The following is a 24,849-nucleotide window of genomic DNA, read 5'->3' on the forward strand; positions in this document are numbered from 1 at the left end:
GCCTGTCAACATGACAAACGACTGGCCAGCCATAGAAAAATAAATTAAAAAAAACTTCACATGGTGTGAGGCCATTGGCAAGATGCAGTTAATGAGGTGAGTCACCACCACTGTAATCGATACCTTTCCTACTCAACCTAAATTGTTCTAGCTTTTCCAGAAAATCCAGGGCTTACACAGAAAATGTAGACCCACTCATAATCAGATTTGCCCATCTTCTACAAACTATGTGAAATAGTAGAAGAACCCAGAATGATGAACCCTCCTCCAGCAGTTTCTAAAGATTTTTTGCTTGGAGTGGAGGCTGCTCCTCTGGGTAAGGAACTGTTATGGAATAATTTGTCATATATACACAACCTACAGTAACAGACATTTGATTTCTTGGTTATTTCCTCACTACTTTTTTCCAAAGCTAGTGGAACCCTAATGCTCTCTGAATATATTTTGATGTTTGTTTTTTTCAATTTTTTTTTTTTTTAAAAGAACATGAAAAAATGTGAAACGTGCAGATTCTCCCTATATAATATCTACACTCTCTATGACACATTAAATGAGCAAACAAACTGCATGCCTCTGGTTTGTCATCTACAAACTCAAGGTTTGGACAATATTTCCATGCAAGGCTAAAAAAAGTGTTCTTTCTGTCACTTCCTTTTTGAAAATAGATGAGCCCATTTTAACACCAATTTTTCCAAATGATTTGCTCCTGAACACAGATCAATCCTAAAATATTCCTAGCAAAAAATGTAAGACTGAAAAAGTTCACAAGCAGTCAAGTAGGCATAGAAGAATACCTGCCCAGGTACAAGAGCAGTCCCTCAAGTCCCTGCTTTCTATTGTGGTGTGTCACAGTTGTGGCAATCACACCAACAAATTGTGTGCTAATTTTTTAATTTTTTTCTCCCTCCAACAGCACAAAGTCCTTGTAAGTCTACAAACAGAAAGCTAATTAACTATCCACACTTTCATCACTGAGTTTGCAAAAATAAACAAAGGAGCATCACCCATGGTAAAGGACAAAACAGTTTCATATGAAATTTCTCAAGGTCTTTAGCACTCCTTGCTGCTAGTTTTATCACACAGAGCCCCCGATCACTGCCACAGTATCTTCATCTTTTACAATACCGGAATTTAAACAAATAATAAAAAAGAAAGAAATATCTGGTTCTTTTTGTAATGTTGTGTTAAAAATACTGGGGAAACACTTTATAGAAGCTGCCCATGATACACACACAACTATGTACTGATGTAAAAAAGCAACACTCAGCAGCTGACTCAGAAAATGTGGTAATAGCAGCTCTCTTCCATCAGCATGTGGTAATTGCACCACTCAGTGTCAGCAAGGAGCATCATCAAAGCTACAACAGCTTTGAGCTCCTACCAATAGCAATTTCCCTTTACACTATACTCACTTTAAATCTTGTTCATGAATTATTAACAGCCGTTAGCAGCAGGACTGTTACCTGCTTTTGACCGGAGCAGTTAAATTTTTTAAGGGCCTTTTATTTTTGTTCATCTCAGCTTTTGAGTGCCAGAACTTACAATTCATTTTTCTTGTAATAAAAAACTGAAAAATGTAATACTTGTGTGAAGCAAGAGCGTTGCTTGCTGCACAATGGCAAAGCAGCACACGAAAATAAGTTGCACAGGCTGATTAAACAGCAACAAGGACAGAAGATGTGCAAATTTAATGGGTTCAGAATCTGCAGATCCTCTGACTTTTCCTGACAAGTGTGGATCACTTATCATAGTGGTCAGGCTGATATGCTATTCCAACCAGCTCCTCATCTCTTCTCTGCCCTTTTACTGTTCTGTGCAGAAAGCTATACTCCATGCTTGTCTACTTACAACAATTACCAGTATTTCAGAAAGGAATCCCAGAATAGCATTCCAACCAATGTAGGTTTTTGTATGTTGTTTTTGAACTTTAGAAGCACGCCATACCTCTATTGCATGAGTGGCCATGGATGAATAAACAAAATGCTGTAAATCTGACCACAGACTTACCAAAATTGAACGATAATGATCAGCTCTGACGCTTGGCTCTTGCTTGTCCCTGTCACAAGGTCCTGAAGCAAAAATTAACAGCGAGCCTACTAATACCTTCTTTCACAAAAGGGAGCAGCAATTCAGGCTCTCGGCCGCAACACATGGGCTTGGCATTTAAGGACAAGAGGCAGAGAAAACCTTCCAGGGGAAAGCAATGCCACAAGCTCACCCTGCCGGACTGTGAGTTGAAAGGACTCTTCCTTCCCCCAGTGAGTCAAGTTAGCAAAGTACACATACTGTTGTCACTCGGACTTGCATGGGCTAACCCACCTGAGAATGCGGGCCAGTCAGGTCTCAGGGGTATCAGGGCCAGGCTGCTCCTGCCACAGCACTGCCCACCTGCAAAATGGGCCAGCTTTACCAGATGTGAATGTGAGCAGCACAAGTTACACCAGACTTTGAGCTTTTGAGCTTTCAGCACCCTTCTACCAACAGAGGGACACGGTCAGCTGAGAGCAGCGGATTCAAAGCAAGCACGCTCCAGCTGCATTAGTAAGGCCCTGCTTCTGAGCCTCGTAATGGACACACACATTAATCCTGGTGGAAGATGTCTGCCAGCATGGCTTAACCCACGTCTTCAAATGGAAAAAGTGCAGCACCAGCAAAAGGACTCCTTCCAGATGACCTGCACTGACATGAAGCACTCGGCCACACGCCAACACCAGCCTCATTTTTACCCTGTGTTGGAGCTGCAGCGCTGCAGCAGGGTAGGTCCAGGCCTCACACCTGGCAGCTCCAGCTCCTCACACTCGCTGGCACCCCGTTACCCCACGCAGTGCTTGAACCTCAGGAATGACTCTTTGCTGTACCCAGCACTCCTGACCCTGACTCGCTCACTGAGATGTGCACCCAGTCCTCCTGTAACATCCACAAAGATGGGTATGATGCCTTGAGAGCCATTATAAAGGTACACAAGAAGCAGAAAAACAGCATTCCTGGTCTCCCAGCAGCAATAGCGACGCATGTAATAGTACCAGAAGTTACCTCATTTTACAAATCGCTAAGAACTGTAGCTGCAACTTTATACCTGCATTTCATCACACGTTTACAGCTGCTTTTCAGGCTGCTCTGCCTTTACATTCCTGGAGCTACTGAAGGTGCCTGGCTTTGTGCCACACAGCAGTGCTCAGACACTGCTTCTCGCGCTGTCAAAACAGCTCAGCAACAGAACAGCCAGGGAAGCAACTCCAAGTGATGCTGGAACCAGGGCTTTTGAAGGTTCCCGTGTCAGATCTTGTTGGGGCTGCAATGTTTTTACTGTGACACAATTCACGTGCACAGTCTTTAAATCAAAGGCAATCCCTCCATCATTTCAATCATACATTAGCATTTTTAATAGCAAATTTTCCCCTGATGGAAAGGGGAAGATCAATAAAGCGTAGAGCTGGCCGGTGTATTTGAGCATGGAATTATCAGGTTTCTCCACACTGTGTCTTCACTCCCAACGTTTCAAACATTGTCAGATGAGGATCCTCCTTGCCCACACCAGCACTGTAACAGTTTCCCTACAGAGGTGCAAATGCCACTGACTCATGCAAGGCAGTACAGTGCACCTCAAGCTACAGCATGTTAACAGTTCTGTTACTATGTTTACCTGCTAGGAAATCTGACCTTGTTGCCCTTACATGAGATGCTCCCATGAATTTTGGCAGGGATCCTGTTGGCACAACTCAATGTTTCAGGCCATGACAAATATTTATTCCACAAAATCACACTCTTCTGTGTTAACTATGGCAACGTTACTGTCTCTCTTACAGGCAAGGACAATTAGCAGCATCAAATTTTCTAAGAAACCAGCTTTGTTCTGACACATTGCTACTCCTTTCCATGCCATTCTCCAGGACAAGCTGTGACAACATGCGGTGCTGTAGTAACAGCTTCATTCCCTGAAATTACCCAACATCAGTGGCTCTTTTCCCTTCAGGAGTTCAGTGTCCTGACACCAAACCAACGAGCTCTGTGCACCCCCCCTTTGCCTGCCAGGCCTTTCAGTACACAAAGCAGGGTGTGCCAGACAGCAGCTGTCCTCACAGCCCCTTTGCACTGGTGCTGCAGTTAGCTGGGACAGTTCTTCAGCAGGATTAAGGCTGCACGTAGCTTTTGGCCAATGGTAACTCCATATAAATTACGATCAATAGCAACTGCTGGCTGTTTCTTTAGAGCCATACTAAATGAAGAGGTTGTAATTTAGCATGGCTCCTGAAGCCTTGTGCTAAAGGTGTTTGCATTGGCACAGAACACCCGGCAGCTGGGACTGGCACCAGCTCCTTCCTGCACCTCAGATACAGGCATTTATCAGGGTAAATTTTAAATTTGTTTAAAACATATCAGCAAGCAACTGTCAGAATTCATACATAATTAACTTCCAAGTTCAAAATATGTAAACCATTTGTTCTTTCCTGTGCTTGATGGATTTCCTAGGAGTGCACATAGCAACAGAAGCAGTAAAATCAACATCCAGATTCTCTTAAACGCCTTCATACCACAACTGCCTTATCTGTTTGGTAAGTCCTCCAAGCTTACTTGATCAAATAACTGAAAATAAGCAGCATTTTTAAAAGCTGAAAGCTGTGTTAAACTACTATCATTTTGTTTAAACAACTGAAGCCAGTATCAAAGCTTTCTGTAGCTCAGAACAGTATCTGTCTGCATAATTTTCAAAAGGCATTTTCATTTCCATTCTAAGAATGAATCTACCTTGTAAGATATTTAACTATATTTCCTTTTTCTTTCCCTCTAAGAAGCTAAAGATCAGCATTTTATTTAACTTCTTTGCAGGTAAGTATGGCTTTGGACGTGGTATAGCTGCTTGGTTGCTTTGAGGCTCACGCCTTTCTGGAAGCTTCACAGGGGCTCTTAGCAAGCATGGCACAAAACATCCATACGACACCATAAGCCATCTTCTAGCAGCTTTAATCTCCAAATAAGTAAATGTCAACTCGTTTCTATGTAAAGCAAAAAATAAATAAATACATACAAAATTAAACCAGCAATGCTGTGTTCTGTGATAAGTTGGGAAGTGCTTTACTCATCAGAAGTTTTGAGAGAAGCTTCAAGGATCCTCAGATAAGATTTTCACGAGAGATTGGAGAAACTAGAACTATATAGATACTTTAACAACCAAGAAATACTGTAAATACGAACTCAAAAAAAAAAAATCAAACACGCTTCACCTGTGCTCACTGCTGTTCCTGCTGCCAGGAGTACGGAGCCCCGTGTTCAGGCTTCAATGCCGCCAGTGTGCCACCAGGGGGCGCTGTGCGCATACAGACGGAGCGGCTCCTCTGCCTGAACGTCGCTTCCAGGGTAAGGGGTTGGCAGCGAGGCCGTAGCGACAGCTGCCTTTCAGCGGGCCGTGCCGGGAAGGAAGCGCTGGGTTTGCAGACGTGAACACATCTGCTGGAAACCTATTCTAAAAGGTGATGGAACTGATGGAACACGGGTAGCATGGCAAGCCGAGTCAAATGAAAATAAGCTCCTCTTGGATGCGGAACGGAGCAACGTGCGCTGCCGGCAGGGGGCGGCGCTGCCCGCGGAGCCGTGGCTCACGGCCACAGTTTGAGACCGCACAGCGGTCGCCGCGCTCCGAGGGGTTCTCGGATCTCCGCCCAGGGCTGGAGCCGCTGACCCGAACGTCATCCCACAGCGGCCTGCCGGGCGCCGCGAGCAGGAGGAGAGACTTGTAACAGATGAGATGGCACCTGCACCGAAAGCACTGCACTTGCTTCTAGGATGGAATTGATTTTGAAGATAATGAAAGCCAGCAGGGAGAGGGGCAGGAAGAGCAGGCACCATCCTCTCCCTGTCTGGGTCAGACAGGGTCAAAAGGGGACAAGGTCTCTGCTGAAGTCACTTGCAGGGTCACAGAGAAGCAAGTAGAAAGGTCCCAACGAGTCACCCGTCACAACTGCAACCTGACAGCAAAATACAACAGGTTGCAAGTGAAAATAAGCATGGAAAGGCAGAGCGAGGAAAGGCTTTGCTTGTCTTGTGTTTACTTTTCACTGTCATCCCAAGAGCACCCATTTGTGAGGAAAGCAGTCCGCTGCGCGATGCTCCTGCTGCTGCGGGATGAGTCACCGCCATCGCACCAACAGCCCAGGCAAGGCGGCAGCAGAGCAGGCAGTGCTGCCATCACCGTGTTTATTCACTTCTGCTGCACCAGGAACAGCTACAGCATGGTGCTTGTCACCTCCCCACCGCCGCCAGGCCATGAGCCTGTCCCTGGAGTGAGGGTATGTACGTGCAGAAATATCTGTTAGTCTCAAGGGCCTTTTCCAAATGTACTTACTTCTATTTTATTGGGGAATAAAGGAAAATCTGCATTTTCGAGATCCACAGAAGCAAAATCAGATAGAAACCTGTGTGCAAGAGAAGGAATTGGGACTGAAGTGACAGAAATCTGTGGCTTTGTCTTGTTATTCCCACACAATCTCTCCTCAGGGGCACAGATCAGAGAGTACCTGGCTAGAGCAAGCATGGAGGTGATGCATGGAAGGTGTGGGACCAGACATCGTGCTGTGCAAAAGCACAGTAACTCAGTAACAGTTAATCATGAGACCTGATTAAGCACAGTAATACAGAATGCGTGCCTTAATGTTGTAAATACTATATGTATCTCAATATCAAATGTGTTGCTGAAGGCCACATAAAAATTATGTCTGATCAACTTTGATAGAGTGAAGGCCTCTCAAGCAGCCTTATATTTTCTATGAAAAAGTACTTTTCCCTTGCTGTAGTCAGCATTTGGGACTTTGTACCAAATGCACTGCAAGCAACACTGTCATGAGCTGCAGAAGCCAGTCCTGGCTGGTCAGCATTTATAGCTGCCATATCTCACAAGTCTAGCAGATTGTGTGTAACATAATGATTTATTCTGAAATAAACTTTTTATTCTGTTTGCACTCGGATTAGCAGTAGCTTACGCTGCACATGCACGGGTGAGTGCAGATAACAGTGGAAAGCACAGAGCTGAAGTCCCTTACTTAGGAAGCGTATAATTCACAGTCACACCCCTCCACCATTGATATTTCTTCCTCCCTTGCAGTCAGAAGAGTAAAAAAGTAAAGTGAAAGGAGTGAGAGGACATGCATGGAAAAACCAGTCACGAGGAATAACAGCTTAGGTGTTAAAAAAGTAAGTATACAAAAACTGAGTTACTTTTGCCAAACCCAAATGGTCCCAATACTACCGTGAATGTGAACATACCTTCCAGTGAAGCCTAGCAGAGTCCTGTGCATGTATCAGAATGGAGAGAGTGGCCTAAGTTTTAAGAACACATGAACTTAATTTTCTCTGCCTTCAGGATCAGCAACTTATGCAAAACTACCTTGAGGGATTCTGTGCCAACATGTGAGCCAATCATTATTCATGTGTCATTAGGGACAGTAATTCAACAAACCTGCTTGCTGAATGACAGTGCTGCATCTTCTGAATCATGCATCACATGGTTTTCTTGTGTAACAATTACTTCTTCCACAATAAGCTCCAAAGCTGGCAATACCTTCATTCCATTCTCAGCCACTACACTGAATGAGCTTCCACAAGAGATCCTTTCCTCTGCTTTACACAGGAACTTCATTAAAGTGGTGCCCCAAGCAGAAAGGATAAGCTAGCATCCTATCCCCCCAAACTACTTGCAGACATGCTACTTAAGGTATGTCTTCAAAGTTTTCTCAAAGCAAAGCCCTGAAAATGTAAGTCAGAAATATAAAAGATGTCAAAGTCCTTCTCTGCTACTCATTGTATCTGGACATTTTTCACCTAGTGCACTGGAGCTTGGCATCAGGCACATTTAAGCTTTAGTTTTGGAACGCAGCCATGCTTGACTTTGGAAAGACCATACGTGATAGTTGTGTGGGTCAGTTATGCTGAAAAAAATGTTGGGAGAAGTGATCAAAACAGGAGTTGATCATTGCTTCTGAAAGCCGTAAGAGTTACCTACCCATTCAAATTTGAAAACACAGAGAGGCACGTCACATACGTAGATACGATAAACAGAAATTAGGATAAACTGCAATACAGCACAACAAGCTATTGACCCAAGCATCTCACACACCGGTAACACTTCCCTTCAACATACTTTTCCATTATGAAATATGGCAAAGCCACAACCAGCATCTCAAGCTTTCCTCTCCTGTATCCCATAAAAACTTTTCTTCAAATTACACCTACAAAACTACAGGACGTGCACCCAGCCAAATGACTGTGTTTCTACCAGAGATGCTTTTGATACTGTTATTTTAATTCTCTTTATTATCTTACTACACAGAAGTAGAAATAGGTCAAAGCGTAAGAAGGAAAGGTCATACCTTCATAATAGAGTTACTCTTTTTTTTTCCCTTTTCTTTTTTGGAGTCTTTAACGTAGCAAAACTTGGCATCAGAAGTCTATTACACAGAGGAAGTCCACTTTCTGAAGATACACGGGAGTGGAAATGTAATGAACTTATTCCCTTGGCTCTTGTACAGGTGGAAGCCGCAGTAGGTTCCCACCTCCATTTGCTAATTCTGTATCTCACACTTCTGGGGCTTACAAAATGGGGTTAGGAAGTTGGCAGTCTCCAGTCTGTTGGCATGATCCTGTTACCTACTCCGTAGCACCAGAGTTGCCTAGTTAGCACAGTGAATGCTTTGACCCATCACCACATCAGGCTATCCAGGTATTACAGAAAAAAAAACCCAAACCAATTATCTGTAAACAGAGATCAGTCTGACCACTAATGAATTTCTCCCTGAGAAGAACAAGAACTCCATATAAAATCACAGCACATTCTAGCAAAAGCAGTAATTAATGGGGCTTAATTACTTCATTAATAATAAAATGATGCTAAAAAGTTGATATACAGTGACAATAAATAGATGTATTTTTAATTACCTTATTTTCATCCTTTCTGCAAAAAGGATTATCAGTGGCTATCAGGAATGAATATAAATTTATTATATTCGTTTACATAAACATCCAAGCCCAACATGCTTATAATGTGTAATCCAAACTCAGCTGGCTTGCTTTTCTTTTTTCCCCCATTGAGATCTCTTCAATTTTATCATCGGTTTATTAAATGCACATTTTTGCCTTAAATCTATTTTGGAGTAATTGTATGCATTATGCTGGTTTAGATTGCTCTCTTTTATGAAATTAAATCATTGGGTGACTGTATGCTGGCTGTAATTGCCATTCTAAAGTAATAATTCTGAAATCAAAACAACACACCTCCTTGCTTACTTCTCCTTTTCTTCTCCAAAGCTGTTTGCATCCCTTTGCCTCCACAAACACAAAAGACAGGGGCATGTCCCTCTGATTACTGCTGGGCCATATATAATAACCACTCATGCCTTTGAGAATTTCCCCCAAATAGATTTGTGGTGTAAATAACATCAACACAACAAAATGGTGTCCTATATGCAATCTTTACGTACTTCTGAAAGATGACACTTGAGACATTTTTCAGTAATGTCAAAGTTATTTAGTTTCTTAGACATACAGGCTCCTAGGAATTTATGTCCTATTGACTTCCAAAAACACAAGTAGTACCATAGTAGTTAAAGCCATTTTGTAACATCAGATTTACTTTTTCAAAGATACCTCGGGTATCACCTAGCCTAGCCACATAGATACTGGAGGAGCTTGCCCTTGGTAACAAGCACTCACCTTTTGCTTCAGTTGGCATACAGTCCAGGCTAAGTTACATAATTCATCAGGTTATCTCTTTTCCCATTACATTTTAGGGGGTCAGCATTTAGTTAAGCAGATGAACACCCCTGGGAAAACCTGGCTCACTTTTCTCCAATTATACTTTCACAGGTTAATGAACATTTTTAAAAAAACATACTCAAACACATTTTAGTATATTACAGTAAAATAAACAGCAATAACTCACATCAGCCTTATAGCAAAGCAAAGCTTTGTTCTAAAATAAATAATGATATATCAAAATTCTTATTTAAGGGCAAGCGGATAATCTCTTGCAAAATCTAATGCAAAATTAAATGAACAAAGCACTCAGTAAGTCACACATTTTAGATCCCAGTGGACATTTTTTCTGTACACTGCAGGCATATCTATAACTCCGAGTTTAAGTCTAAAAAACAGCTCACAAGTGTTGCATCAAATTGCACATTCAGCACAATCCCAATCAAGCATAGAAGTGTAAAACATTTTGTGACTTAAGCACATCCCAGAGATGAAGAGAGAAAATTGGGATGACGAAGAGTGGCAAACAAGGTAAGTACAGCAGAATGGGTCAAGCGTGTCTAGGTAAGATTGGGATGAGGTAGGGAAAAGCCTAATTAGGGGAAAAGATGAAGCCTTCATGTATATCACACTAGGGGTGAAGTATTCTTACAGCTGGACATAATCGGCACAGGTTCCTCCTAAGAGGAGATGCTGGTTCTCCATAGTACTAGAAGTACTCCAGATAAGACAACAGGTTCTCAGCCAGCCTCTCCACCTTCAGTGAAGTAGCTGAGATGGCTGCTTGTCCATCACTTACTATAATAGTAAGGTTAGAAGCAAAGGACTACTTAAATACTTGCATGTTTACCTGGATGTTCTTTTAGTTGAGCTAAGAGACTTACCTCAGAACATCTTTTGTATGCATACTTCTCATTAGGTGAGACAATTCCCCTCAGAACCTGCAGGTTACAAGGAAAAAGGCAGAAGCAGGAGGGATTGGACACAGCTGAGAAGGATGTAACCTTATCTTCTGTCCCTCCTAGCATCTGCAGAAAGCTTGCAAAGGTATCTTCACCACAATGATTTCAAGGGTGGCCACATGTATGGTTGTGTACAGCAGCCTGCCTTCATCTGAAGCAAAGCTTTTAAAAAACTACTACTTTTAGAAAACTAGTCTCCCAATACCAGCAGAGGTCCTGCAATTCCTCTGTCTTGTAACTGACCTACAGAAACTCACAACAGAGCGCTTATTCCCTAAACAAACACAGTGCAGCTCCTGGAGAGACTCCAAAGCCACTTCAGCAAGCTCTCCCAAAATATAGTACCATATATCATCATCACTACTGCAGTCCTACATGGCAGTTATAGTTATTTGTAGGCAGTAGGTTGTGTATTATTCTGTGCCTCCATAACATGACATCATATCGCTGTCTTCAACTTCAAAAGTTTAATAATAAAACAGGCAAGTTTTTTTGACAAGATAAAATGTATCTGCCACTCATTTAATATGCAACTCTGTATAAGTTTTCATTAGAGCTAGGACAGTGGAATTGAATAGCATCTCAAGAGGTAAGGCTTGCTATACAGTATGAAAAAACACAATGAATGATACACTGTGCTTGTGCTCCCTCCTTTGGCAGAGAGGCAGAGTTAGGCTTGGAGCCTCAGTCATGCTGATCAGCCACTATCAGCCAGTGAAGCGACACAGCTGAAGAGCAGATGCTGCTGCTTTACTTTAATTTGATAAAACCAGCAAGGTGGCTCAACAGTCCAACGCAGACATGATGCAAAATGACTGCAGGTTTTACCTTTCACTGCAGGAAACATATTGATGTCTCTCTGTCAGCATCCCCTGCTAAGAAGTGTCCTACCCCCCCCCCTCCCCCAACTCCCCTCTACAGTGCAAATGCCCAGGTCCATATTAATGACCACTGCTACTCTGAGGCAGCCTGAAGTGAAAATATGTGATGACTGGTGACCATAACAATCAAGATGTGAGGGCTTTTCAATCTCTCCTTATACCCCCCATGGTCCTGTTCTTACATACTCTCTTGCCACATGCATCTGCTCTGATCCCTGAGAAATGTAGACTGTTTTCATACTCCTACATTCTTCCATATCACTAGGACTGCTTAGGACTGAATTTGGTACAAGTGTCCTCTAAGAAGCCCAGAGGTCACAGGTTCTGATTAACAGGTACTGCTTCCCACAGCCTCTTCTTTACACAGATGGCAGCAACAACCTTTTCTAAGCACAAGATTAATCCTAATCACAGATCTACTTTGAACTGGTTCAAGGCAATGCACGAACTGGAGAAGGCAGCTCCAAGCCACTCTGCACATTTGCTGCCTTTTATCTAAGATCCATTCTTCCCTATTCCATCTAGCTCCTGTAGATGTGGTAACAGAGACAGTGACTATCTACATTTGGATGGCTATAAGGAGTACACTCTTGCATCCACACTGAGTGAAGAAGCAGTCTTGTATCTAGGTCTCCAGGTTCACCTACAGTACAGCCTCCAACACCAAGCCACTTACTCCATTCTTCACCTCTTGTGTGAATGGGTATAATAAAACCTCAGAAGTGTGCTGATAACCTGCAAAGTTTAGCAACATCCAGAGACAGAAGGTCCCAGTATAAGACTACAGATAACCAGAAAGCTATCTTTAGAGAATCTCTTTTGGCAAGCACGGGCCATAACAGAGCAAGTTCTACTTCTGTGACAATAGTCACAGACATACAAAACCTTCAGCCTGACACAGCACAATGAAAATTTCTTTCTTAGCCTAGTGCTTTGCAACCTCACAGGACTATTCCGGAGCTCATGCTATTTGCTATTATAGTGTTGATAATATTCTGATTCATGTAACATAATTCTCTATTTCAGAAAATGCTCCATGGCCAGAGACCATTTTGAAGAAAACTCAAGCAATTCATCCTTGAATCTATCCAAACTGGTAACAAATCCTTTGCAGAAGAGAAGTAATGAGGGGGAATTTAATCTTGACATTACTGGATTAAACAGTTGAAATGCAAAGACTAGAGGAATCGATGGCACAAGAGACAGCTGTTTTCAGAGCTGCAGTAAATTGACAGAGTCTAGACGTTATGAATGAGAGCTTGTCACAGCAGAGGTGGGAATCTAAATTTTAATGATTCAATTACGGAATGCCGTGACTGGTGGAAAACATTGAGCTATTTCTGTCTCCCTATCCCTGCAACTGCCCTCGTACCGCTGTGGGCGTAATTACATAAGACAAGCAATCCTTTAATGGAAGGTGGAATTATTTAAGGAAAACAGCTGGCAAATTTAGAACCAAGTAGGAGCAGAGAAACGTCAGTGCTGAACTGAGAGTGTGTCAAACATGACCCAGATACCTAATTAGAAGTTATACTCAAATCTAACTTGTACAGGGCTCAAGAAACAGGCTGACTGAAGACAGTACGGAGTGCAAGAGGTGCATTCTTGTGCTTTACTGCCCTGCTTATACCAGGTACCATCCTGACCACTCCACTTTTCCACAGCTTTAACTTCACTGTGCTAACAGATCTGTCAGGAAAGTGGCAGGAGAGAAGGACCACGCAAAACGCCTCACCTGCGAGTTCTCAGGGAGAGATTGCGCAGTTAGAGGGCAGCTGGAGGAAATGGGGGCTGCAGCTCTATGCCTGTCCCCCAGCCTTCCCTGAGCACCTGATCACTGAGACTAAGTGGCCAGAGGCAAGCTGAACCCTTGCTGTTGGCCACAAGAGCACTTCTGTCTTAAGCACTCCTGCCTGATGGGACAACACCTTTCCAGAGATCACCTCAAGGAAGAAAAAGGGAATGTGGAAGAATCTGCAAAGTTCAAATGCGACTCCCTCTTGAGTTTATTATGTTCACACGGAACAAGCTGCTGTAGCTGGGTCCCAACCCACCAAAGGGATTAACAGTATAAGAAAATGTAACATTAATTAAGAGTAGCTCCATAATAGCTATCTATAATAAGGCAAAATATTATGTTCTATTAAGAACAGCTGTTCTTAAAACTCAGCACTTTGCAAAAAGAAAGCCTGGGCTTTACTTCTTTTAGTTTTCCCGTTATGTTATTCTTCACAAGGGCAGGGAAATTTGTTATTTTGTGTTTTTAAATAGAAGTGCTCCAGTGCAGAGGGATACATTCAGGAGCATGCCTGCTCAGCTGATCCTGTACAAAATCATGTGAACCTACAAAGATCCTCATGAAAGAATGAGATGGGACAGCTTATGCATGTTAATGGGAAAGAACAGTCTTCCAAGAAGGACGGCGATGTAGTGATGTGCTCCTGAAGGACCACCACAAGCTGTCAGCCTACATGCTGCTGAACGATGGAGGGATGAAGGTCTCCCCACCTTCTCTGCTGCTCACCATCAGGCCTGCTTCTCCCAGGAACATGTCCTGCACTTACTGGTCAAAACTTGCAATGACACGACAAACCTTGCACTTACAACAACAAAACTTGCGAGTGCCTTTACGTCTGCATTATGTATTTCTGGGCACAACTGCCATGTCTAAACTGATCACTGTCAGCTCCCAGTAGGCACAGAGTGCCTGGACACACCACCAAGCTGTTGTAGCAAAGCAAGTTTTTACAAACAATAAGCTGGCAAGTTCACTTGGAAATTATTGTTCTTATTTTCATTTTCATGTTGTATTGTTTTTTCATCTCACAGGCATATCACTTTCAAGTACATCTTACAGCACACCAAGAAAGCAAGATACTGGTTTGTATCAAGTCCCTGATGCCCTTTGGATGTCTAAAACCAACATTTCTTACCTAAAGGAAAAAAATCCATAATATAATAGCCATATAGCAATGATGCAAATGACGAATAAATGATATTCCAAAGCAAAACTAGAAATAACACTTACATTTAGTTTTGACTATTTTTTCTGCTTCTCATTAATATGCTGTTTTCTAATTTGTTGTTTCCAGCAACCAGTCTTGAATAGCCTAGCAATTGAAATTACATTAGAATACAATAAACCTTTTTTCTCTATGATCTCTATTGCAGTTCCCTCACCTGTCAGAGTGCCTCAGGTAGGAGAGCATTACATAAATCATTAGACATATAGCAAATACCTTACTTATGAAATAGTGGTTCTCAGTCAACATAACCTATTTGGGAAAGAGTCATGATATTTACTGAATACTTAGGGGAAAAGTAAATCATTTAAAAAAAAAATCAGAAATGATTCAAGTGGATTCACAAATAATTTTGGCATTACCCAGCAAAAAAATCAATATTCTTAGTTAAATAAATTAGCAAATAAATGGTGAACAGGGGATACAATTTTATCTACGATAAAAATAGGACCACAAACAACATTCCTATGCAATGCAACAAGCACACAAAACAAACAACCAAGAAAAAGTGATGATAGAACAAAGTCTCCCATTGCTACAGACAGACATTTTTTTTTTTTTTTTAAGAGTCCACGTTACAGTATGCTGTAAGTGTCATAATTAGCATTTCATGTGAACAAACTTCTCAAAGTTTCTTGACTGTTTTATATTCATTTCTAGGCAATGTTTAACATAGTACCTTTCTGGTCACATAACTGATGTATCTTCATGGAAATAATTCTTATTGTACAAACGACATTGTGATGGAGGAGAACCTTAAGATTCTCTTCTTGCAAAGCAAGCAGCCATCAAACAGGAATTAACTGAATGAGGACTTAATTGCTTAGTTCTATTTCTCTGCAGGACCAAAATATAATTTTCTTCTCTGCATGTGGTAGTGAATCATACATCAAAAATATCCAAGCTCATCAATTCACACCACACTCAAAACAAATCCATTGGAAGCCAGCACGCAATCTGAGAGATTTATTCACACAGGGGAAAAAAATTGTTAAAGTAACTGCATAAAGGTGTGTGAGGGAAAAAAATAAGGCTGGTTATTTATAATGACAAACATATGTGAAAAAACTGAAAGCTTTAATTTTATTTTTTTTTTAATTTACCATTTCTGTTGGAAATTTTAAAAGCCAGATCGCAAAATCATTAAGGTTGGAAAAGACCTCAAAGTTCATGTGGTTCAACCATCCATCTACTATCAATATTGGCCACTAAACTATGTCCCTAAGTATTATATCTACAAGATTCTTGAACACCTCAAGGGACAGTGACTCAATCACCTCCTTAGGCAGTCTGTTCCAGTGCCCAAGCACTCTTTCTGAACAGAAATTCTTCTGAATATCCAACCTGAACTTCCCCTGGCACAACCTGAGGCTGCTACCTCTCATCCTCTTCCTGTTATCTAGATAAAAGGCCAAACTGCCAAACCCCACCTCACCACAGCCTCTTTTCAGGTATTTGTAGACAGCAGTAAGGTCTCCTGTGAGCCCCCTCTTCTCCAAACTGAACAATCCCAGTTCCCTCAGCAGCTGCCAATAAGGCTTGTGCTCCAGACCCTTCACAGCTTCAACATCCTTCTCTGGACATGCTCCAGGGCCTCAGTGTCTTTCTTGTAGTGAGGGACCCAAAACTGAACACAGATCTGCAGCATTCCCAGGTACAATGCAATGCAAATAAGAAACAGACCAAAGAATTCTAGAACAGGCAAAAAACAAAACAAAACAAGTTACTCATCAACTATTCAGGGTCTCCACAGAAACCTGGTAACACTAGCACTCCTGAACCCTTCAGCTGTGATGTCCAGACACAAGTGGTCTAGGACTTTATGCAGCTCCTCAGTCCCAGTGGGAGCAAAGATGCTCTGCTGCGCATCTGATACTCAACAGCCCACAGGAGGGTTAGAGGCAATGCGGAAACAAGGAGGGAGGTGTGAAAAAAGATAACAAAAGTGTGTTGGTGGATCACACAATTCCCAAGTTGCCATGAGTTGAAGACAGGAGAGGTGAAGCACTGCAGATGGAGCGCAGTCTGTCCAACACTTGCATACAAAAATCAAAGACACGTGGTACTTGTAATTAACCTGATCTTTTGCTGCATCATTCACATCTGAAAACAAACTTTTTGTAACAACGCTGTGCTTTTGAAGATAGCAAAATTAATGTGAAAATGCATTAATCATTCATTCCTATGAATTTCTACAGGCGTTAAAATATTGTTGACTTTTCTTTTTAATGCTTTATTCATTAGCCACGATATTCCATCAGTTAAATGCCATGTTTCTGAATAAAACTGCAGTCAGGAACAAGAACACTCTTAATATGTAATATTTTTCTTATTGTGGCTGAATTACCAATACATCTCAATACTGGATTTCAGCAGGTAACTTAACATCACATCTGTCTCAATCTACTCTAGCTTTTAGTCTCTTTTGAAAGGCCTCACTGAAGACAATTCCCCCCAAAAACGTTAACCATTTTTAATAGATCTGCTTTGTTTCAGGCTCACAGCTTCTACATGATGTCTTCAAGCCCACTGATTTTTATGCTCCTATTCTTCAGCAAGATAAATTCTACTTTTGTTCTGTTCTAACTTTGGCCCAAGTGGCTGGAACATTTTCTTGTTTTTATTTTCTCTTCTGACATCATCTCTAGCAACTAGGAAGAGCAGACAAGCCACCACAGAAGGTAGAATCTGGACCATATGGTGATTTTTCATTGTATTTTTATTTGCTACAGGAATATCCACAGCATGATTATTTAGTCTTCTGTTCCATCATACTTTAACTTGATGAAAGCAAATTTCCAATTCCACCAAGGGCAAATTGGACCAGGAAGCTTCACATGATGCACAAAAGAGCTTCCTGTGGAGACAAACAACCCTGACAAGAAGGGAGAACTGACTGAGACACACACGAGTGGCATCAGGAGCCTGCTCTGAAAACAGTCCACTCCTTCCTCTCAAAGCTCAGAGCGGTTGTGAAGTCACACATCCTGCAGTATTTGACCTGGGCTTGAGCTGCACGGGCAGGCAGGACCACAACCACAGGACTCAAAATGCTCCATCCCAGCTACATTCGAGCCGGGAAAGCACTACACACACAGAGTGGTTTGTGATAATGGGGTGAGGCTGCAGGAACTGAAGTGAAGCATGGCTGCAGCAGAGGGCAGTGATACACAAATGCTGGCATTCACCATTCTGTACAGCACAAATAACACAGAAGCTTATCCTTAGTTATTTCTAGCATGCAGCTCATGCACTCTTAGGTTTATTTTTTATGTAAAATCATATGCTTGTTGTGAGTATGTGAGCACATACATGCACACTGTGTGGTCTCATGCAGATGCTGACATCCTTAATGCTCACTTTTAAAAATGTCAATTCTGGTTGCTTTCTCTCATTTCTTTGACAATCGTATCTTATTCAATTAGTCTGTTCTCCTTATCTCCTCAACGTTGAACCCTTTAAAATTTTGCTTCTCAAGGCACTGACTTACATCTTAACAATAGGCAAAGAATTATGACACTTTAGAGAACAGATTTCAATCTTTTCCTCCCCAGTTCCTCTTCTCCTTTGAAAGGCAGAGAACTGGATGCTCTTGAAGAGGAAAATGGAAGGAGGGAGCTGCAGATGAAAACAGCATAACTCTTCAGCTCCTTAACTGGGTTAATTTGTTCTCCTGGCATGGGAATACAGAGCTTAAGAGAAAGCTACAGACAAAATTGCAGCACACATGCTTCTCATGTAGTAGCTGATGTATCTAAGCCATGCAGTTCACAGCAGCTTTGAAATACTAGATTAAAAGAAATAACAACGTTCTTATTGAGGGAAGGACGGATAACATTTCCTTTGGGTGCAATTTGAAGAATAGATGTGTAAGAGAAGGAAATGTAAGTTGTGACAAAGAAGCTCAGCCTTCACCTGAATTAGTTTAAATGCAACCTGCTCAGAGCAATTACTTTCTAGTGGGAAACAAATGGAGTTATATACTCAACCAGTATTTCCATCCTGCCCCATTAGGCATCCTCATAGTTACACAGCACCATATCATTCCTGTGCACGTGTACATAAATATATATTAGTTTTCACTCAAGTGTTTGTTCTTTGTATTATTAACAAGCTAGTAAACAATCCTAAATTACTTCAGATAGTAAGTTTTAGTAATGGTTTTTTCTTATCTTGTGTTTTCTTTAAGTGAGCTCATTCCTGTTCAGCAAAAGATTGCACTTGGTTTAGATTTGGGACCATCTACATATACTAACTTTGTTTGAAACAGAGCCAGTACTGCATTTTAAGTCCTCTGTTTCTCAGAGAGCAAAACTGCATGAAGAAAGTCAAAATTAAAAAAAAAAAAAAAAAAAAAAAAAAGACTGATTGACTTGGACTCAAATCTCTGAATCACACAGTCATTTTGATGTTTCAGATACTCGAGTGGCTGTCAGATGCTGTGGCTATCCCAAATCCAGGGATGTGTATTTTAGATCTAGAATGCCATTGCCAAAATGCTCAGCCCAGCCTGCAATCAGGGCCAGTCTTACAGCTAAAATCCTATGGTCAGGCAATGTAAGTTTCTCAACATACAGCCCTGGGGAAACCAATTTGCAGTCAGCTTTGGAGCCTTTTGATCACAGTGAAAGCAGTTTCTGTGAAAAACCAAGGCAGGCTCTAACTCTAAAATAAAAGCATTAAGAAAATAAACATTGCAGCAAAGCTTAGCAGCCAGCTCACTGGGCCTTGCTAGGTGATGGGTGCTGCTGCTTGTTGGCAATGCCAGTGCTGGTCCTGCTCCCCTCACCACCAACTTCTTGCTTTGTACAGTTCCTCTGAACCAGGAGCTTTCAAATTCTGAAGACAAGGAACCTGCTCTTTACCTTTGCACCTCTGGCTACAAGATGCATTTGAGCACCCCCGAAGGGAAAATGCTACAAATACCACCAGATTGGCTCCTGAGGAGCTCACCTCACAACATGCGTATGAAATCTACTATACCATAGCTGCCCTGAACTATACCATTGGGGAACACTATCAGTAATAAGCCCTCTCTCTTTTCCAAGATGATGAGATTTACTTGCTCCAGCCAAATGCATTTTCTTTGAGCAGTTGACATTCTGAAATGCTCTGGGACAACTCTATGTGCATTTGCCAAGACGCATGCTGGCTTCTTCAGACAGAGACACATGGCAGTTTAAACTTTGTATATATCATGGGCTTTGAAAAACAACAGGCCATCTGGCTGTATTCAATACTAATGGCACTTACTGCTCAGAGAGGTCTGGAACTTGGTATAAAAGACATGGCAGGTCAAGAATGAAATGCATTGGCAGAACTGTGTGCATGAAACTTGCGAGTCAATTACCCCAAGCCAGTACAGACATCACCCATCAGTGTGTTCCAAGCCACACAGGTAGATATGAGAACACAGCAAGGACACGAGCAAGCACTGGGGGTAAGGGTTAGGAACAGTGCACAAGTGGGGTGACAACAAGGAGACTGCTACTGGAAGGAGTTCTCTCTCCTGCGAGGACAGGACCGCTTAAAGTAGATAAGTAATGGGACAGGATGAATTATCAAAGCTTCTTGTAATGGGGGGTAGAAAACTGGTAGACAGCACATCTCTGAAGGGTTCTAACAGCAAAGACGCTGGTACACAGGATCAGATGGGAAAACACGGAATGAGATTGGGAATGAAGGGAAGATCGGGAAGTATGAAGGAGACTTTTTACACTGGAAAGGTCAGATGTTGCAGGTTAGCATTGGCTTTTCTAATTTTTATCATCAACATTGTAAGGGGCTAAGTCTGAATCAGTGTGAGAAGAAAGTACAGGTGTTACGTGCACTGACCTAAGAGAAGACTAGTTTTCTAGTTTTAAGATGTGAAAGTGTGGATATCAAAAAGAGTAGAAAGCCAGCTTTGTAGTTGGATATCATAATGAGATATTCTTATATCAGTCTAGGACAACAGAGAATTGCTAATCCATTTGCAGAAACAAATCATCATTGAGGAAATGGTTTCCTCATTAAAAGAGAAATGTAAACATCTATTTATCGCGGTAACTGTCATGATGGACATTGGCTGATGTATGACAGCTCTTCTCAGTACTTGTCTTTAGTCAGTTTTTGCTTCCATTTGTCCATTGTGCCAGCATCATATTCTAAACTTACCAGAGAATCTATTGAATACATGCACAGATGCTACACTGTCTGGTTACATCTTTCTTTCATTCTCCTTCTGCAGTTTGCCCATAAAAGTGAAGATTAAGCTACGATAACAGTCCTCCTTTGACTGACCTACTTTGAGTCAAAAGCCAAGGAAGAGGATACACAAATCTATTTCTAATGCAGATTAAAACTTGCCTTTGGCACAGCATCCACATGCAGACTCATCACACATTCAAAAAAGGTTTTTTCTTCCTTTTCCCAGTCTCCTGTTGTCTAGCGAGAACCATTAATGATAACTCCCCAATGTTTTCTCCTTATGTTATAGAATTCTTCATTCATAACTTAAGCACCCAGACATGAAAGCGAAACAGAGATGAGTGGTTTCTTCCTTGGGATTCGAACTTTAAATCAAACACCCACTTTTCTGTACTATAAACAGAGCTGCATGTTTAGAGCACAAGGCAGTGCTGTAAAATCTTAAAGAAAAAGAAAAATTTCTTCTGTGAGAAGATTTTACAATAGAAGTGTCAAGCAAAAATAAAGCACTGTTAATAACAGTAACTGTGAACCTGCCAAGTCAGTCATATTTTAACATCACTGTTCTTCTTTTCAGGAAGAAGAATAGTGTGCAAAAATGCCAGTCTGAAAATTAAGTTCTTCCTAAGAGGATAGCTGTAAAGATACACCCAAAGCTTTTTGAAGTTATCTTGTGTTCATGAAATTGAAGAAATTAGAAAAGCACTAACTTTGAGTAACTTAAGATCATAAGAATAATTCAGGTCGCAAGGATTCACAAGAGATCACCTAGTCCAGCCTCCACTTAACACAAGTGAAATGCCAAGTTAGGTCAGACTGCTCATTTCAGCTGTGCTCAGGGATTCCTGAATAGTTCCAAAACACTCTGGTTCCACAGTCTCTCTCCTGGCTACTACTTGGCTGCTCTAACCACAAAAAGCTTTCTCCCTATATTTAGTTGGAATTTCTATTCATGCAACTTGTGTACGCTGTCTTTTGTGTTTCCACTACATGTCTCTGATGTTATCTTCTCAATAAGCTCACATTCCTTTTAGCTCTGCCTCCTTCAGACTGAACAAAAACCAACTTCTGCTCAGATATGCGCTCTTGCCTCCTTTCACACATCAAGTGCCCCAGCACTTGACGCTATTTGACTATCTATTAAGAACACAAAAAAATCATATACAAGTAGGTGTACACAACTAAAGAGAGAAATATGAAATGGAGAGAAGATTTTGGGCTCTTAGCTGATCCATTATTCAACCATACTTTTCAAACTTGGAGGCCTCAAGCAGTCCACAGTGCATCATAATGCACCTGTCTTCAAATCACCTGAAGGGAGTGTTACTGAGCTTGTTCCACTTCAAATTTGAGAGTTTGTTGTGAGCTTTAGAGAAAGACTTTGTTCTTATTTTCACCCTTCTATTATTCCCCATCTATTGAGAACAGCCATTTCAGGGTGATGCAGCTGCTGTTTTAGAGGAACAGAGTGCAAGTAGGTACCTTCCATCATGCCAGGGAGCTGCCAACCTCAGTGCTACTTAAGGATAATCAGTTTAAAGACGACAACTTGATGACTAGATCAACTGCTTAATCAATGTTATGAATACTATCAGGAATACCAGAAACCTATTTCAGTTGAGTAAATCTCAGGACATCCAGCTTGTGTATTGTAGACTACCACCTTATCACAGTTTTCACATCTCATTATAGACTTATGTTTATTTCACACAATAATCCAAAGTCACTTTAACTGCCAGTGACTTTGAATTCAATATTCTGGAATCAATTTCAGACAGAAGAGCTTGTTGTTCAGTAAGAAGGGATTAACTGGACCAAACCTTATTTAAATAAAAACTTCAGTTTCCACATTCCCTGCCTATGTGCCAGAGCTCTGCAGATTTATATCCCATTCCTGTAGCTTAAGTCAGACATTATTTTCCTGATACAAGGATATTAAACCACACTCTTAAATGAATCATCACAACCTCAAATTCTGCTCAATCCAACATTTTTCACAGTAAGGATATTTCTGAAGTGCTTTAGCTCAGTTATATTCCACTGCAGGGAACCATCTTTGCAGCAACTTGACACTAGTTGCATTACCAGTATTCCTGTTGACTAGAAATACTATCTTATTATTTTACAACAGTCTAAAGTCTCCAAGACCAAGAAGTGTCCATGTGAGCTGCCAGTTTTTGTCCCCAGTTATCAGTTCACTGCACATATGCAATAATACACTTTTGCATTTTTAGTAATTATTTCAACTTTACTGGAGTGAAGATGTCACTGCAGGCACAGAGATTGAAGTTCTCCACATTTTCAGAAAACAGAGCTGAAACTTCACTAAACTGACCAATCAGTGTGTGTATCTGATTTGGGTCAGAAAACAACTCCACAGGACTAAGGACTTAAGTAAGGACTTACTTAAATAGTTAATCATTTTGGTTCAGTACTTCACATATAACAGCAAAGTACAAACATTAAGCAGCGCTGGGCAATTTTTTTCTAGCATTCCTTCTTTTTGCATCTTTGTTGGCCTACAGCCAGCTAGCACCAGCTCACGCTCTCTTCTGTTCTAGGCAGGGTTCTTACCGGTAACGACACTGGGGATTTTAGACAGAAAGCTCTTGACAGTTCGGATGGGGACTCCACCAGTTTTGTCATCCTGCATTCTCGTAATGATGTCTTCAATCTGTCAAAAGGAAGAAAAGACTCAGTGGCTTATGCAAAACAGCTAATGTTATGCCTGTGTAATTTGACTGCTTTGAAGCCCTACTGATAGGACGTGGATCAAATATGTCACACGTTATTATACAAATACAGACTGAGAGAAAGGGTCAACAACTCCCAAATTTAAAATCTGAGATAAAGTCCAGCTTGAAAGATGGTAATATGAATGCACCGATAATCCTATTGCAGTCATTCTTTTTTGTTGATCAGTGGTGATAGAGACAGAATGCTGTGAATTTAGTTAAATAATATATGTAGGAATATACACAATCACTTCACAGGAACATACACAATCCATCATACACAGGAAGGTGTACAACCATCTCCATAAGTCAGTTAAGGAATCTAAGAGGGCTGCTCTGGAAGTAATGCCTGTTATTTTATTATGTTGGCCCAGGATAGAGCAGATGGTGGTGGTATGGCAGTAGAAGTTGAACCTTCCCACCAATATACATTATATTTTGTCACTGTGTTGAAAAACAGCATTCCATAGCTGAGAATGTGCTCTATCAAACAGTATTACTGTGCACTTTGCAACTGTTGTTATGCCCATGGAAATAAATGGAAGGCACTACTTTCAGAGCAATCTATGTAATTACTGGAGAAAGGAGCTTAATACAACCTTCCATTTTCCTAATACTGGAAGGGATATTAACTGAGGATACCCTCTGCACCTACTTGAAGGCAAGAGCATAGAGATCAAAAAGCTGAAAGCAAGAACAACACAGAAATATGGTATTTCTAAGAATTCCTGTATTTCAAATAGAGATCTGAGAAACACAGGAAAAATAAAAGCAGAAGCTTTCCTGTTAGCTCAAGCGGTTCAGTGTAGAGTACACTGCCTGATAGTCACAGGACCTTCAGCTGTTCAGGTCAGAAGCTAGCAGTGGTCACACTGAGAGCAAAGCCCTTCCAAGGCATCACACTTCTGACAGCTTTCCTGAAGATTTTCCTCTTTAGAAATGATGTGAAATAAAACCTCAGCAAAGGGCCCTTGTCCAGGAGGACAACCTCTTTCCAACTCGGACAAGCGTCCCTCATTTAGATGTGAAAGTAAATGTGTTTTACAGACTCAACATTCACATTTCAAAATAAGTATAACTTCAAGTCTTCCCAAGATGGTAAGAAAATCTTCCTGCCAACATCAGATGCTGCATCTGATCACCATGTTTTTAATCACTGACTATCACATAACTGAACTGTTCACACCTTGTTTACACATTATTTTTAACACAAGCCAAAATGGATTCTCAGCAGGAATGAAGTCAGAAAGATGAAAATAACTTGAGAAAGTTACTAGATTGCTGAAGGGTCAGTTATCTGGTTGGCCCTGCTCAAGCA

The 24,849-nt window shown here is 41.3% G+C and overlaps 1 protein-coding gene across 3 annotated transcripts in view; it reads right to left on the minus strand.

Annotated features, from left to right (window-relative positions):
- RGS6 (regulator of G protein signaling 6) overlaps nucleotides 1-24,849 on the minus strand; it is a 231,420-nt gene that overhangs the window by 64,618 nt on the left and 141,953 nt on the right. For all 3 annotated transcript variants that reach the window (XM_042814417.1, XM_042814418.1, XM_042814416.1), the window contains exon 3: nucleotides 23,371-23,470. In XM_042814417.1, coding sequence (XP_042670351.1) covers nucleotides 23,371-23,470 — 100 coding nt within the window. The remainder of the gene's footprint in view (nucleotides 1-23,370; nucleotides 23,471-24,849) is intronic.

The sequence above is a fragment of the Centrocercus urophasianus genome, unplaced genomic scaffold, assembly GCF_019232065.1.
Source record: "Centrocercus urophasianus isolate 14NV4802_14NV808 unplaced genomic scaffold, USGS_Curo_1.0 seq_14, whole genome shotgun sequence".
Classification (NCBI taxonomy): Eukaryota; Metazoa; Chordata; class Aves; order Galliformes; family Phasianidae; genus Centrocercus; species Centrocercus urophasianus.